Source organism: Mytilus californianus, unplaced genomic scaffold (genome assembly GCF_021869535.1).
Source record: "Mytilus californianus isolate M0D057914Y unplaced genomic scaffold, xbMytCali1.0.p SCAF_4, whole genome shotgun sequence".
Lineage (NCBI taxonomy): Eukaryota > Metazoa > Mollusca > Bivalvia > Mytilida > Mytilidae > Mytilus > Mytilus californianus.
The window spans coordinates 97,606,418-97,624,371 of NW_026262690.1; the positions used below are offsets into that span (position 1 = coordinate 97,606,418).

Here is a 17,954-nt window from a genome sequence, read left to right on the forward strand (position 1 = left end):
ATTTATAAAAGGTCAAATACCTGTTAATTTGTCAGATTATTCTGCAAAGTAACCAACAGATATATATTTAATAAGTTCACAGTCTATTTTTTGAATGGCAAAGTATGTAATCCAAGATGTCAGGACAAAGTCAAATAAGTGGAGAAAATCTTTTGAATTTAGAGGATTGTCAGTTCATGTTTATACTGCTATATTGGAATGCAGACCAGTACCTGATTAAGTAGTTACTAATGTTATTAATAATATTTTTTTTGCATCAATATAGGATCGATATAGACCTAATCAGAAGAGGACAGTAAGTGAATGTCTTGATTGTTGCAGTGACTTGCATGTCCTTTGATTGTGTGTTTATTTCAGAAAATGAAAACTATTGTGAACACTTGAAAAGTTTCATAGAACTCTGCTATCAGAAAAAAATTAAGGATTATACACTTTCACTGGAATATATTATCTTTATCATTTGGAGGTTATTATCATATGCAATGCTACAAACAAAACAATAGAATTATAACTCCATAATGAACCAATGCTGTAGTGTTTACTTTTGGTAGAGACTCCTTGACAACACACATTGTGACCTCAAATTTAATTTACCACTTTTGTGATTTATTAATTAATTTTTGTATGTAAATTGTCCTGATGATGCCTGCCTGGCAGGCGAAGCATGTCAACCAGCTTAATAAAATTGCTGTTTGAGACTCTTTGAAGTGTTGTCAATTTTAATTATAAAACAATATAATTGTTAAGTAATACTCTGGACTTAGTTGTTTCTTGGCTAAGCACACTGCATTTAGAAGTAAGAGCAAAGACTGGTCGGCTAAGAGTCTCAATAATGTGTCCCGGTAGGGTGGCATATGTTCTTGCAGACTGGTACCTTGTGAACTAGTATGTTAAAAATTCGGCATATTGTTTCAGTCTAGTTTTTTGTCTCGCCTGAGAGGAAAGTCACAGAATGCAAGACATAGGTATTACAATCCAGCTGAAGCAGCGATAACTTAAGCTATTGGTTTAAAGCATTATATTTCAGAAGGTAAAACACCTGAATGCCTCATACCTTGTATGAAGATGCCTTATGTTACAAAGTTTCAATCTGTCATATGTCCATTGTCCTTGACCTCATTTTCATGGTTCAGCAACTGCTTGATAACATTTTGTTTTTTCTCACTTATTATGAGTAAAAGAAAAACTATATTTGGTATATGGGTTCCTTGCAAGATCTGCATGTCCGTCAGACAGAGTTCACCTAACCTTCACCTTATTCATGGATCATTGGTCTTGGTTTACATGGTCAAGTCTGTATCTCAGATACTATAAGCATTATCTTAGGTCAACTATATCTTATGTATGTAATGATTGTAACATGTACATGTCTGACTGGCAGGTTTCATCTGACCTTGACCTCATTTTCATGGTTCATAGGTCAATGTTATTTTTTTCTGATTTGGTCTATTTGTCAGATAAAGTAAGTAATATGTCAACTATTTGGTGTGTAGAATGATTGTAACGAGTATATGTCTGTCTGGCAGGATTCATCTGACCTTGACCTCATTTTCATGGTTCATTGGTCAATGTTAAGTGTTTATGGTTTTGTCTGTTTTTCAGATACTGTAAGCAATAGGTCAACTATATTTGTTGTCAGATACTGTAAGCAATAGGTCAACTATATGTTGTATGGGATGATTGCATGGTGTACATGTTGTCTGGCATGGTTCATCTGACCTTGACCTCATTTTCATGGTTCAACGTCATGTTCAATTTTCGTAATTTGGTCTGTTTTTCAGAAACATAACCTATAGGTTAACTATATTTGGTGTATGGTATGATTGAAACATAACCTATAGGTTAACTATATTTGGTGTATGGTATGATTGAAAGGTGTAAATGTTTGTCTGTCATGGTTCATCTGACGTTGACCTGATTTACAATGATCATTGATTATGTTAATTTTATTTGAAACTTATAGTAAAACCCTCATATTACACACTATCAATGTGAATTCAATCATGATAAGTAAAGCAGGCGAGACATACCAGTGTTTGCAGTCATGTTTATAGAATTGAGCATTTTTATTCAGTATAATATAGTCGAGACTTAAGTGTTTAATCCTTAATGATAATTTTGAAGCATCATTGGCAAAGTGTTCATCATAGATTTCAACAGGTGTTTTTAAGAAGTGTTTTCTTCTAACCACTACAAAGAATATTTACTGTGAGTGAGCATGTGTGATATAACTTTTGATTGTCTCTTGCATCTTCAACTTAGTCCCTAATCTGTGTACTAGAGTATTTTGCTATTCCTCTGTTTCAATCTATAAAAGAATAAATCAAATATCAGAGCTAGAACTAAACAGTACTTTCTCCTATTAGAATTCTTGTGTATTTGTATTTGTGTAAGCAATACTACATATTCAGAAATAATTGGGGGCATTTATTATTGCAATTGTTGATAAACATTACAATAGCATAGTCAGTTTGTTTTCGACTTGTATAAAGGCATATTATGATCATAGATTAAAAAAAGTTTTGTAATTAAATTTTAGTTACTTGAATAAACCCAAATGCAATGTTTTACCTTCTTGGGATTGCTTGTCCCTTATTTAAATGACACTTGACCTCTGGACTCTGGGGCCTATCTTTCATTGAAAAGAAACATATTCATATATTTAGGTCATATGTGGTGTATAATTGAATAATCAGTAATAAGTAAATTTTGTTCAAGTGAACAGACTTTGACCTAGTTTGTATTTACCTCATCTGGCCAAATCCCAGTATGAGCTTTTGCTATCCATTCTGTGGTCCACAACTATTTCAAATACCTTCTCTAATATTACAGAATTAATTTAAAGAAAACTTCACATGGTTGATCCTTAGGGTATCTCGATTAAAGGTTGTTAATTTTATTTTGGTCCACCAATCAAAATAGCTGCAATGATTAAAAATAGAACATACAATAAAATGCAGGCAGTTAATATCATAAAAGATCCAAAAATCTAAAATCAAGATTTATCTACTCTCTTTTTGTCCAAAATCATCATATAATACCTTAAAGGAGTTATTGCCCTATAATAAAATTGAGAATGGAAATGGTGAATGTGTCAAAGAGACAACAACCCGACCATAGAACAGACAACAGCAGAAGGTCACCAACAGGTCTTCAATGCAGCGAGAAATTCCTGCACCCGGAGGCGTCCTTCAGCTGGCCCCTTAACAAATATATATACTAGTTCAGTGATAATGAACGCCATACTAAACTCCAAATTGTACACAAGAAACTAAAATTTTTTTTTTATCAAATTAATAATTATGGAAATTAACTTGAAAACTATGATAGATGGACACAAACTGTAAACAGAAAAAATGATCAGCAGTACAAGATCTACAAATATAAATTGAACCTCTCATGGGATTTAGTTGCCCATAAATGATGATTTTGACAAAGTTAAGCATTTCTGGTTATTGTCTTAAAAACTAAAATAGAAAGGCAAAAACTGTAAACAGTAAAACTTATCAGCAATTTTTATGTTGGAGTTATTGCCCTTAAATGACGATTTTGGTCACATTTTAGTATTTTATCTTGGAAACTATAGTTGGTAGACAGAAACTGTAAACAACAACATGCAAGGTCTTCAAGATACCAATATAATTAAACTTTCAATCAACTCCTTATGGGAATTTCTGCCCTGAAATATTATTTTTTTTACCATTTTTATACGACCGCAAAAAAATTTTGTGGTCGTATATTGGTATGACGTTGGCGTCGTCGTCGTCGTCGTCCGGCGTCGTCGACCGAATACACATTGGTTTTCGCACTCTAACTTTAGTTTAAGTGAATGGATCTTTTTGAAATTTGACCATAAGGTTAAATACCACAAAAGGAAGGTTGGCATTGATTTTGGGGGTTATGGTACCAACAGTTAAGGAAAAAGGGGCCAAAAATGAGCATTTTCTAGTTTCCAGACAATAACTGTGGAACGGTGTATGGATCTCTCTGAAATTATACTACAAGTTTCCATACCACAAAGGGATGGTTAGGATTTGCTTTGGGGGGTTATGGCTCAAACCGTTTAGGAATTAGGGGCAAAAAAGGGGGAAAAACAAGGTTGTCCTGGTTAATGGACAAATACTTTAGTACAAAACATAATTTAAAGCAGTGTAAGGGAGATAAATCAAATACATCATTGAAATTATCTCCCTTACACTGCTTTTAAATTATGTATAAAGTAATGGTTAATGAACAATAAAGATAATCTAAAACAGGGTAAGGGAGGTAATCCAAATACAATGTTTTGGTTACTTCCCTTACACTGCTTTTAAATTATGTTTAAAGAAATGCATATTTATAAAGGAAGACCAGTAAAAATATCTGCAAATGTTGCATCTTTTTTTTTTACAAAAAAATCCATATGAAAGATTTGACACTATATTTTTATTAATTCTATTATAAAATAGATTAAGTTAGCACTATGGTAAATTTAAATGGGTAATTATGGTTGCCAACTCCATTGGAAATTTGAATTGAGATTATGACCATATCTTGAGGGAAAGAATTTTTTTGGGGGAAAAAGGGGGGGGGGATAAAAAGAAATTATGGGGGGCCAATTTTTTCTCATTTCAGATTCAGAAATTAAAAAGAATTATTCTTCAAATATTATTTTTTTTTCAAATTTCAAATATTGAAAAATTTCAAGAAGTAATCTTTAATTGCACAGTATGGCGCATTAGATTTGTAAAATCTTTGATCACATTTATTTATTTGTTATGCCGAATCTAACAGTGTATTTAGATTTTTAATTTTGGGTCCAGTTTTCAAATTGGTCTACATTAAGGTCCAAAGGGTCCAAAATTAAACTTTGTTTGATTTTAGCAAAAATTGAATATATGAGGTTCTTTGATATGCTGAATCTAAACATGTATTTTGATTTTTGGCCCAGTTTTCAAGTTGGTCCAAATTGGGGTCCAAAATAAAACTTTGTTTGATTTCAACAAAAATTGAATATATGGGGTTCTTTGATATGCTGAATCTAACCATGTATTTAGATTTTTTATTTGTGGACCCCGTTATCAAATTGGTTCATATTGAGGTCAAAAGGGTCCAAAATTAAACTTTGTTTGATTTCATCTAAAATTGAATTATTGGGGTTCTTTGATATTCCGAATCTAACCGTGTATTTAGATTTTTAATTTTGGGTCCTGTTTTTTAAATTGGTCTACATTAAGGTCCAAAGGGTCCAAAATTACCGTTCCTACTCGCTTATTAGTCGGAAAATTGGGAGTAAAATTCATAATCTAGAGAGGGGGACCGACTAATAGACGAGATCTAGCGACCAGAGGAAAAATCCAAGCTTGAGAAAAGTGGTCAGGAGTGAATTTCCTGGTCAAAACTACGTTTTTGATTGCCAAACTTACATAAATCAATAAATAAAAAGTTTTTGTTGAAAATAAATGACTACAATACTGTCTTTGTGTTTTATTTGTTCCTTGGTAAACATTTTCTGCAAATTCGTGTTGAAATTCTACTGTTTCCGGTTTGTGTATTGATTTTCATGGTCACATGGTTTTCCTATAAACCCAAAAGAAGAGCCAAGAACCAAAAATGAAAAGGAGATAACAATGTACCAAATATGTGAAAGGATGTTTTCAGCGGAGTTATTGTGTCATTATTGTGATATCATGATATCAATTCAATGCTTATAAATCATATAATAATCAAAAAATAATTTTAAGATTCATTCCCAAAATCAAAATATTATTCATTAAAGTGTCTCAGGTAAACAAAAATTACAAAATTGATTGACAAGCCAATATAATCCATTGATAACCCCAATTAAGAGACAAAGAGTTGTATTTACTAAAGGTGTGAAAACTATCAGTGATAGGTAAACAGATGACACTAATGAGTTGGAGTTAGTTATTTTAATATATTGATTAGCTTCACTTAATTTTTTTAATCCTTTAATCATCACAATATAATAAGAATTATGAAGTGTACATGCTCATTTAACACCAAGTTATGTATGCTGTGAAAAATATTTTCATCAAGTGTTGATTGACTTTAAATTTTTCAGGTTCATATTGGTTTATATTCGCTTTTCTCAAACAATAGGTTATTAGTCATACCCTACAAAATCATTGATGCATTATGTAAACAACACATGGCTAATCTAACATTTGAACAGTGAACAAAACAAGAGAAATGAATACATCTTTATTATTAACAGCAATATAAATTATCATGATGAGAATCAACTAAATTCAAACCAAACAAACATTAATGCAGAAATGAATATTATTCCTGGATTTGCATTGGTTTTACCGGCGTTCAGTTACTGTCAGCTGAAAAAAAAATGCCCAAATTTTGTCCGACTTATACGAGGGTCAAGACTAAATCCTTAGAATTTGGAGCTGAAAAGGGCCCCCGACTTATAATAGGATCGACTATTAAGCGAGTATCTACGGTAAACTTAGTTTGATTTTAACAAAAATTGAATTCTTGGGGTTCTTTGATATGCTGAATCTAAACATGTGTTTAGATTTTTGATTATGGGCCCAGTTTTCAAGTTGGTCCAAGATAGGGTCCAGTATTTAAACTTTGTTTGATTTCAACAAAAATTGAATATATGGGGTTCTTTGATATACTGAATCTAAACATGTATTTAGATTTTTGATTATGGGCCCAGTTTTCAAGTTGGTCCAAATTGGGGTCCAAAATTAAACTTTGTTTGATTTCAACAAAAATTGAATATATGGGGTTCTTTGATATGCTGAATCTAACCATGTATTTAGATTTTTTATTTGTGGACCCCGTTATCAAATTGGTTCATATTGAGGTCAAAAGGGTCCAAAATTAAACTTTGTTTGATTTCATCTAAAATTGAATTATTGGGGTTCTTTGATATTCCAAATCTAACCATGTATTTAGATTTTTAATTTTAAGTCCCGTTTTTTCAATTGGTCTACATTAAGGTCCAAAGGGTCCAAAATTAAACTTAGTTTGATTTTAACAAAAATTGAATTCTTGGGGTTCTTTGATATGCTGAATCTAAACATGTGTTTAGATTTTTGATTATGGGCCCAGTTTTCAAGTTGGTCCAAGATAGGGTCCAATATTTAAACTTTGTTTGATTTCAACAAAAATTGAATATATGGGGTTCTTTGATATACTGAATCTAAACATGTATTTAGATTTTTGATTATGGGCCCAGTTTTCAAGTTGGTCCAAATTGGGGTCCAAAATTAAACTTTGTTTGATTTCAACAAAAATTGAATATATGAGGTTCTTTGATATGCTGAATCTAACCATGTATTTAGATTTTTTATTTGTAGGCCCCGCTATCAAATTGGTTCATATTGAGGTCAAAAGGGTCCAAAATTAAACTTTGTTTGATTTCATCAAAAATTGAATTATTGGGGTTCTTTGATATTCCAAATCTAACCGTGTATTTAGATTTTTAATTTTAAGTCCTGTTTTTTAAATTGGTCTACATTAAGGTCCAAAGGGTCCAAAATTAAACTTAGTTTGATTTTAGCAAAAATTGAATTCTTGGGGTTCTTTGATATGCTGAATCTAAACATGTGTTTAGATTTTTGATTATGGGCCCAGTTTTCAAGTTTGTCCAAGTTGGGGTCCAAAATTAAACTTTGTTTGATTTTAACAAAAATTGAATATATGGGGTTCCTTGATATGCTGAATCTAACCATGTATTTTGATTTTGGACATTGGACCATAATAGGTAAATTAAAAAAATTCAAGTTCTTAGACCACATTCTTTCTGTGTCAGAAACCTATGCTGTGTCAAATATTTAATAACAATCCAAATTCAGAGCTGTATCAAGCTTGAATGTTGTGTCCATACTTGCCCCAACTGTTCAGGGTTCGACCTCTGCGGTCGTATCAAGCTGCGCCCCAGCGAAGCATTTTATTGGGGTTTATATTAGAATAAGATGTTGTATGATTGCTTATGAGACAACTATCCACCAGAGACCAAATGAAGTACATTTAAGCAAATATAGGTCAAGGTAGGGCCTTCAATAGGGAGCAAAACCCATACCTTATACTACACTTTAAAAGGCCACAACATAACAAAACATGCAACTATTCAAATGAGAGAACCAACTGTCTGATTTACTGTGGATTCATTTATTTTCGTGGGTACAAATTTTCGTGGATGAAGGAAAAATCACATGTTCGTGGATATTTAATTTCGTGGTTTTGCCGAAGTCTGCATACAAAACTATAGAAAATTTGACATTCGTTAAACATTTAATTTCGTGTTTCAGCTGTACCCACGAAATCCACGAAAATTGGTATCCAACGAATAAAAATGAATCCACAGTATGCACAAAATATTTAAAAAAATATGATAGACAGCAACCAATGACAACTACTGAATTACAGCAGGGTTAAACATGTTTTCAACAGCCCAGCTCTCTCCTAACCTAGAACAGTCTTAGGCCATTAGTTTTCTCAATTGAATTGTTTCATATTTTTCATGTCGGGGCCTTTTATTGGCATCTATACTGTATGGGTTTTTCTCATTTTTTAAGGCCGTATGATTGCCTATAATTGCTAACATCCACTTCGTTTGAACTTTGGTGGATAGTTGTCTCATTGGCAATCATACCACATCTCCTTATTTTTATACGACCGCAAACAAATTTTGCGGTCATATATTGGTATGACGTTGGCGTCGTCCGAAGACACATTGGTTTTCGCACTCTAACTTTAGTTTAAGTGAATGGATCTCTATGAAATTTCACCATAAGGTTCAATACCACAAAAGGAAGTTTGGGATTTATTTTGGGGGTTATGGTACCAAAGGTTAAGGAATTAGGGGCCAAAAATAAGCATTTTGTAACTTCCTGACATAACGTGTGTGTTAGTGTATGGATCTCTCTGACATTGTACCACAAGGTTCCATATCACAAAGGGAATGCTGGGATTGATTTTGGGGGTAATTGCCCGAAACGTTTAGGAAAAAGGGGCCAAAAATAAGCATTTTTCTAGTTTCCAGACAATAACTTGTGTTCTAGTGTATGGATCTCTCTGAAATTGTACTGCAAGGTACCATACCACAAAGGGAAGGCTGGGATTGATTTTGGGGGTAATTGCCTCAAAATTTTAGGAATTAGGGGCCAAAAAGGGGCAAAAAACAAGCATTTTTCTAGTTTCAGGACAATAACTTGTATGTAAGTGTATGGATCTTTATGAAATTGTACTACAAGGTTCCATATTACAAAGGGAAAGCTGGGTTTGAGTTTGGGGGTAATTGCCCTAAACGTTTAGGAATTTGGGTCCAAAAAGGGGCCAAAAAACAAGCATTTTTCTAGTTTCAAGTGTATGGATCTCTCTGAAATTGTACTGCAAGGTATCATACCACAAAGGGAAGACTGTGATTGAGTTTGGGGGTGATGAATCATAAGGGGGTTCAAAAAATTTGGGGGGGGGGGGGGGGATTTTTTTTTCTTTAAAATTTTCCATTTTAAATTGGTTATTTTTTTTATTTATATATAAAAGCAAATAATAATGATATATGGTTTGAATAGGTAAATTAATAAATTTAAAGTTCTTAGACCACATTCATTCTGTGTCAGAAACCTATGCTGTGTCAAATATTTAATCACAATCCAAATTCAGTGCTGTATCAAGCTTGAATGTTGTGTCCATACTTGCCCCAACTGTTCAGGGTTCGACTTCTGCGGTCGTATCAAGCTGTGCCCAGTGGAGCATTTTATTATATTGTAACAGCACAAAATAAGAACAAACTGTAAAAATCAGACAGTGAAACGACTTGACTTATCAGATTGACACGAAGCAAATAAACAGCTAAGTCTAAAATAAAAAGACAAGACACAAAGTACATATCTAAGAGTACTCATAGTTACTGAAAGCCCGTTATGCTTATTTTGTTGGACAGCTATTGTAAATATTAAACAGTAGGGTAAGGTGGGCTTGAAAGATTTTGTAAATGATTTTGTATCCCAATTTTAACGTAAGTGTCAATGGAAATATTTTTTTCTTGTTGAACATTTCAGGATCCTTGGAACCTTTATAGTTTCAGAAATATTTAAGTGAGTGCATCCCCTCTCTTCCAGAACAGCTGGATAAATTTGGATACAGGAACCTTTTGAACAAATTTCCTTCTAGCAGGGCTCCAAAAGGAAATTACTAAATTTACTGTGGTAGGAAGTTTTATTTTGTTACATGTTGTTTCTTAGCAGGATTAGCAAAATTATTGGATGAGAAGTATAGATCATAATAAAACATTACTAGGAAAAGCTTCTCCTTTGTAACCCTGTAACAATTCAGCTACGACTTGTTTGCAATGATCTCTAGGTCGCTGATATAGAAATTTGCAGGTTGGAATGGTATAGTTAGGTGACTGATTCAGGCTCCTTGGAGCCCATAGGTTATATTTTTGAGTTTAGAATTTAGAGTTTTAGTTTCTACAGGTGCATAGATTAGTAACTAAAAACTTGTTAAATTTGTTTTTAAGGTGGTATGAGTGTTAACAAAAAATGATAGAATTTTTTCATACTTTGCCAAAATGTAGTATAAATTGTGATATGTTAAAAAATATAATAAAAATGATAGGTCACAAAGCTTGTGAAAAAAGGACACATTGTGAATGGATTATACAGAGAAAAAGCATTATAATGTGAATAGAAGGTAAACTAAATGATAGAATTTTGAAATAAAATATGAGAAGATAGCTGTTATAAAATGCTTTCAGAATATCAAAAGAAGAAATGGGGTCACCGAACATTTTTTCCTGCCTTAGCATATAATAGAAAAATTTCCTGAAGATTTCTTTAAAATTAAATTTTTCTGAGTTTCCTCCCCTTAATATGCAAAGTTTAAAAAAAAATTGAAATCAAGAAAAAAATAATTTATTTTTGTTAAAAAATTAGTGATAATAACCTAAGATCACATTGATTTGTTCATTTCAATGAAAATTGTTATTAATAAGTTGTATTTCTGTTTAAATTTGCTGACCTAATTCAAATTCTAGATCTATTGTGTTTCGCTATTTTACAATCAAAGATAGTGTTAGACACCCATATACCACCTTAAGTGAGTTATTTAGGACTTTTTATTTTACTAAGTCATATTTGCATGTTTATATGCCAAAAGTTGTCTGCATTAGGTACATTCCAGAATTTTGTTGAATAGATAACTTTTTAAGATTTAGTTGAATAGATAACTTTTTATAGATTTAGTTGAATAGATAACTTATTATAAATTTTATATTAACTGATAATTTTAGTCTTTTTTTCACCTGTTACTTTCAGTCCAGTATGAACTAGTCTCTAGTAATCAAAAGTGATTCCAGTTGCATGAATTTAAGCATATACTGAAAAAAAAAGGAGGATCATTCCATTGATCATTGAAAGAATGTAACTGCATGCTTCATAGCTACAGTTTTAGTTTAAAAAAAAAAGCTAAATCTAAACTTGTAGTTGAATGAAACATTAAATTTCTATTGCATATTTCTTCAAACTGGAAATTAAAGGGAGCAATATCTGAATTGAGTTTATTTATATCTCAGTAAGATTTCAACATTATATTAAAACAAGAATTCCAGTTCCAATGGAGATTTCTTTTATTTTTTGTAACAGGAGGAAAAGCCTCCAACAGAAGAAGAAGTAGAACAAGAGGATGCTTTAAAGAGAAGTTTCAAAAGAGTTTCAGGGGATGACATGGAAATTGATGCATTTGAGCTTAGGGACATTCTAAATGCAGTGTTTAAAAAAGGTACGTACATATCTCAAGGGAAATTAGATACTATTTGACAGGGACATGTTAATCTCCAGTAATGGTCAAAGGAAGGAATAAACATGATCCTCTATAATTGATTTCAATATTAAATACTGAGTATCTTTACAGGAATTCCTTTCCTCTCTACCAAGTAAACTGATTACTTATGAATTGTCAATTCTATAGAGATTTAATATAATTTTGTCAATCAGCCAGTCACTAAAGTTTTAAGAATTGTGCAATTTTAAAGCAGCATTAGCTATGAATTAGACAAATTTGAATATGATTTTTTTTGGTTTAAACATTTATAAAGCAAAATATAGAAATAATAATTATTATGTTTATCTGTCATCTGTCCTTTGTCCTTGTCCCCTTTTTAATGGTACAGCGACTGCTTAAAAAAATGTATAATTGTTTGTTATGGGAATTTTTCACTTATTATGAGTAATAAGATAACTATATTTGGTGTATTGGTTTCTTGCAAGGTCTACATGTCCATCAGACAGGGTTCACCTGACCTTGAACCCATTTCATGAATCAGTGCTAGAGGTTAAAGTTGCGTGATTAGGTCCATTTCTCATATACTATAAGTAGTAGGTCAACTAAGGCCGTGTTCACATTGAGCTAAACTCCGGTGTGGTGTAAGTGTACTCAACACTTAAACTGAACTCTATTACATTCCCATTGATAAACATCAATGTTTACGTGATGTAAGGACTTACTTTTAATTTGGGAAATTTTAATAAATTGTGTTTTATACATTAGATGACACAACGTTACAATGAAATTGTAGAAATTGTATAAGTTTCCTAATTGTGAGTATGAGTGTAAATTATGTAATATTTTAGTAAGGAATTATCTTTTTGTTTATCTACAGTTCAATTAAATAAATTCAAAATCAGAGTTACAACTAAATTGTATTCCAAAGCCAATTTTATTCCAGCTCTTTACATTAAATACTACTTAATTAACTAAATTTTGAATTTTGAAAGGAATTGCTTTTTATAGGAAATTCAAAAGTAAATTCAATTTCCTGTATGTAACGGTATTTTGGAAATGACTATTCTTACTAACTGCGAATACAGTTATTTGACTTTTGATAAGCGTAATACATGTAGCTAAAGATTTAGGTTATATTTGATTTTAAAAGTTTTTTTCTTTTTCTTCTTGATAATGCTTATTTTTTTTTGTAATTTGAAAGTTCTAAGTATTCACATGATAACACAAACGGTATCAATTGTACTGCACAAGTAAACTTCAAACTTATTTTGATCATTTTTGTTTGTTTCAAAATTCAACTTTAAATCAATAATCCTAATAAATGTGCTTCAGGCAGTTGTAACTCATTTATACAATTTCTCTGTTTTGAACTGTAAATAGGCCTAAACAAAAGGATAATCCCTTACTAAGAACATGATTTACATTCATTCTTCACAATTAAGGAACACCAAATTCTACACTTTCATTGGTCGAGAGCACTTTGCTATATTCTAAATGTAGTTTAAACAGGTTTTGACCACATGCAGTCGATAGTCAATGTAGGCCTTGTGTGGGTTAAGTGTACATTACACTAGATATTAAGAACATGAATTTTATTATGAATATTTAAGGAAGTTACATATATTGAATAACAATTATTATAATTATTTACCTATTTATATGTCAAAAACTAAAAAAATGCTCAGTTAAAAATATGATTAAATTTAATAGCCTTAGTGGACCATTTGATTTTCAGTGGGAGGGGGATTTTTTGCTGATAGAATATTTATTTTACACCAGTTGATAGTACGTCTTATTTATTTAGCGCGAGAATTATTTTCATACTTTTTGTATAGAACTATTTCATGCAAAGTCCTGCATTTTGTAGGACAAAATATTCATTTTCATCAATTATGTCTTGTACAAGGTTGTTTTTTACAGTTAGTACCATTCCAGACTATTTTTTTCCCCATGGGTGACTGGGGAATAGAAATATTGTCACTTAGGTCTTCTTCCGATTGGCCAAAAATGCCCCGATCTTCATTGCTGACGGCCTTTATTACAGGACATACTTGTATTTATTGTGAATTTGTTCTCGTCCTGAACATGCATGAAAAATTTACCACTGGACGCTAAGCAACAAACAGTCAACCAATCAATCGATCAATCATTTTTATGCCCCCGCCGTAGCGGAGGGGGCATTAAGTTTTACCCTTGCCATCTGTACGTCCGTCAGTACGTCCCAAAATTGTTTTCAGTTCTCTAACTTGAGTTTGCCTCAACCAAATGCTATGTTACTTATATACAATGCTTATTACCACAAAACACAGATCAAGTTTGAATTTTGGTGGCGTCACTTTAACCGTTCTAGAGTTATGCCCCTTTATAAATGGAAAAATTGCCAAATTTTTAGTTTCTGTTCTCTAACTTAAGTTTGCCTCAACCAAATGTTATGAAACTTCTACACAATGCTTATTACCACAAAACACAGATCAAGTTTTAATTTTGGTGGCGTCACGTTAACCGTTCTAGAGTTATGCCCCTTTATAAATGGAAAAATTGCAAAATTTTTGTTTTCTTCTAAGTATCAAGTAATTTTTATACGACCGCAAAAAAATTTTTGTGGTCGTATATTGGTATGACGTTGGCGTCTCGTCGTCGTCCGAAGACGCATTAGTTTTCGCACTCTAACTTTAGTTTAAGTGAATGGATCTCTATGAAATTTTACCATAAGGTTCAATACCACAAAAGGAAGGTGGGGAGTGATTTTGGGGGTTATGGTACCAACAGTTAAGGAATTAGGGGCCAAAAAGGGGCCAAAAATAAGCATTTTCTAGTTTCCAGACAATAACTGTGGAACGGTGTATGGATCTCTCTGAAATTATACTACAAGTTTCCATACCACAAAGGGATGGTTAGGATTTGCTTTGGGGGGTTATTGCTCAAACCGTTTTAGAATTAGGGGCAAAAAAGGGGGAAAAACAAGGTTGTCCTCATTAATGGACAAATACTTTAGTACAAAACATAATTTAAAGCAGTGTAAGGGAGATAAATCAAATACATCATTGAAATTATCTCCCTTACACTGCTTTTAAATTATGTATAAAGTAATGGTTAATGAACAATTAAGATAATTTAAAACAGTGTAAGGGAGGTAATCCAAATACAACGTTTTGGTTACTTCCCTTACACTGCTTTTAAATTATGTTTAAAGAAATGCATATTTATAAAGGAAGACCAGTATGGCGCATTAGATTTGTAAAATCTTTGACCACATTTATTTATTTGTTATGCCGAATCTAACCGTGTATTTAGATTTTTAATTTTGGGTCCAGTTTTCAAATTGGTCTACATTAAGGTCCAAAGGGTCCAAAATTAAACTTTGTTTGATTTTAACAAAAATTGAATATATGGGGTTCTTTGATATGCTGAATTTTAGATTTTTGATTTTTGGCCCAGTTTTCAAGTTGGTCCAAATTGGGGTCCAAAATTAAACTTTGTTTGATTTCAACAAAAATTGAATATATGGGGTTCTTTGATATGCTGAATCTAACCATGTATTTAGATTTTTTATTTGTGGACCCCACTATCAAATTGGTTCATATTGAGGTCAAAAGGGTCCAAATTAAACTTTGTTTGATTTCATCAAAAATTGAATTATTGGGGTTCTTTGATATGCCAAATCTAACCGTGTATTTAGATTTTTAATTTTGGGTCCCGTTTTTTAAATTGGTCTACATTAAGGTCCAAAGGGTCCAAAATTAAACTTAGTTTGATTTTAACAAAAATTGAATTCTTGGGGTTCTTTGATATGCTGAATCTAAACATGTGTTTAGATTTTTGATTATGGGCCCAGTTTTCAAGTTGGTCCAAGTTGGGGTCCAAAATTAAACTTTGTTTGATTTCAACAAAAATTGAATATATGGGTTCTTTGATATGCTGAATCTAAACATGTATTTAGATTTTAGATTTTTGGCCCAGTTTTCAAGTTGGTCCAAATTGGGGTCCAAAATTAAACTTTGTTTGATTTCAACAAAAATTGAATATATGGGGTTCTTTGATATGCTGAATCTTACCATGTATTTAGATTTTTTATTTGTGGGCCCACTATCAAATTGGTTCATATTGAGGTCAAAAGGGTCCAAAATTAAACTTTGTTTGGTTTCATCAAAAATTGAATTATTAGGGTTCTTTGATATGCCAAATCTAACCGTGTATTAAGATTTTTAATTTTAAGTCCCGTTTTTTCAATTGGTCTACATTAAGGTCCAAAGGGTCCAAAATTAAACTTAGTTTGATTTTAACAAAAATTGAATTCTTGGGGTTCTTTGATATGCTGAATCTAAACATGTGTTTAGATTTTTGATTATGGGCCCAGTTTTCAAGTTGGTCCAAGATAGGGTCCAATATTCAAACTTTGTTTGATTTCAACAAAAATTGAATATATGGGGTTCTTTGATATACTGAATCTAAACATGTATTTAGATTTTAGATTTTTGGCCCAGTTTTCAAGTTGGTCCAAATTGGGGTCCAAAATTAAACTTTGTTTGATTTCAACAAAAATTGAATATATGGGGTTCTTTGATATGCTGTATCTTACCATGTATTTAGATTTTTTATTTGTGGGGCCGCTATGAAATTGGTTCATATTGAGGTCAAAAGGGTCCAAAATTAAACTTTGTTTGATTTCATCAAAAATTGAATTATTGGGGTTCTTTGATATGCCAAATCTAACCGTGTTTTTAGATTTTTAATTTTGGGTCCCGTTTTTTAAATTGGTCTACATTAAGGTCCAAAGGCTTAGTTTGATTTTAACAAAAATTGAATTCTTGGGGTACTTTGATCTGCTGAATCTAAACATGTGTTTAGATTTTTGATTATTGGACCAGTTTTCAAGTTTGTCCAAGTTGGGATCCAAAATTAAACTTTGTTTGATTTCAACAAAAATTGAATATATGGGGTTCTTTGATATGCTGAATCTAACCATGTATTTTGATTTTGGACATTGGACCATAATAGGTAAATTAAAAAAATTGAAGTTCTTAGACCACTTTCTCTCTGTGTCAGAAACCTATGCTGTGTCAAATATTTAATCACAATCCAAATTCAGAGCTGTATCAAGCTTGAATGTTGTGTCCATACTTGCCCCAACTGTTCAGGGTTCGACCTCTGCGGTCGTATCAAGCTGCGCCCAGCGAAGCATTTTATTTTCTTTAAAATTTTCCATTTTAAATTGGTTATTTCTGATTTATATATAAAAGCAAATAATAATGATATGGTTTGAATAGGTAAATTAAAATTTTTTAAGTTCTTTGACCACTTTCATTCTGTGTCAGAAACATATGCTGTGTCAAATATTTAATTACAATCCAAATTCAGTGCTGTATCAAGCTTGAATGTTGTGTCCATACTTGCCCCAACTGTTCAGGGTTCGATCTCTGCGGTCGTATGAAGCTGCGCCCCAGCGGAGCATTTTATTAAAATTGGAGTTATCTTCCTTTATCCATGATTATAGTTGAATCAACTACAATCAATGCTTTATACAATGCAATGTTTAATTTTGACTTCCACTGATAAAACACAGATCAAGTTGAATTTGGGTAGTGTCACTTTAACCATTATTGAGGTTTGCCCCTTATAAATCGAAAGATTGCAAAATTTTTAGTTTCCATTCTATAACTTAAGTTTGCCACAACCAAACATTATGAAACCTATACACAATATTCATTACCACAAAACTAAGATCAAGTACAAATTTTTTGTTTCCGTTTTCTAACTTTAGTTTGCCTCAACCAAATGTTATAAAACTTATACACGACCATTCTAGAGTTATGCGTGTTTACAAATAGAAAAATTGCTGAATTTTTAGTTTCTGTTCTCTACTTAAGTTAGCCTCAACCAAATGTTATGAGACTTACACACAATGCTTATTACCACAAAACTCAGATCAAGTTCAAATTTGGGTAGCGTCATTTTTACCGTTCTTCAGTTATGTCCCTTTATAACTACATGATATGCAAGCGGGGGCATCATCTGTGTCCACATGTGGACACTATCCACATTTATTTATACTATAATCTATAGGTCAACTATATTTGTTGCATGGAATGACTGTAAGTTGTCGATGTCTGTCTGGCATGTATCATCTGACCTTGTCCTTATTTTCATTGTTCGTTGGTCAATATAAAGTTTTCCTTTCTAGGTTTATTCTTAGATGCTAT

The 17,954-nt window shown here is 32.0% G+C and overlaps 1 protein-coding gene across 7 annotated transcripts in view; it reads left to right on the forward strand.

Annotated features, from left to right (window-relative positions):
- The window catches only part of LOC127698935 (calpain-9-like), a 234,628-nt gene that overhangs the window by 106,630 nt on the left and 110,044 nt on the right, over positions 1–17,954 (forward strand). For 5 of the 7 annotated variants that reach the window (XM_052202688.1, XM_052202689.1, XM_052202691.1 and 2 more), the window contains 2 exons: positions 266–295; positions 11,616–11,751. In XM_052202688.1, coding sequence (XP_052058648.1) covers positions 266–295; positions 11,616–11,751 — 166 coding nt within the window. The remainder of the gene's footprint in view (positions 1–265; positions 296–11,615; positions 11,752–17,954) is intronic. The other 2 variants (XM_052202692.1, XM_052202694.1) reach the window with 1 other exon arrangement.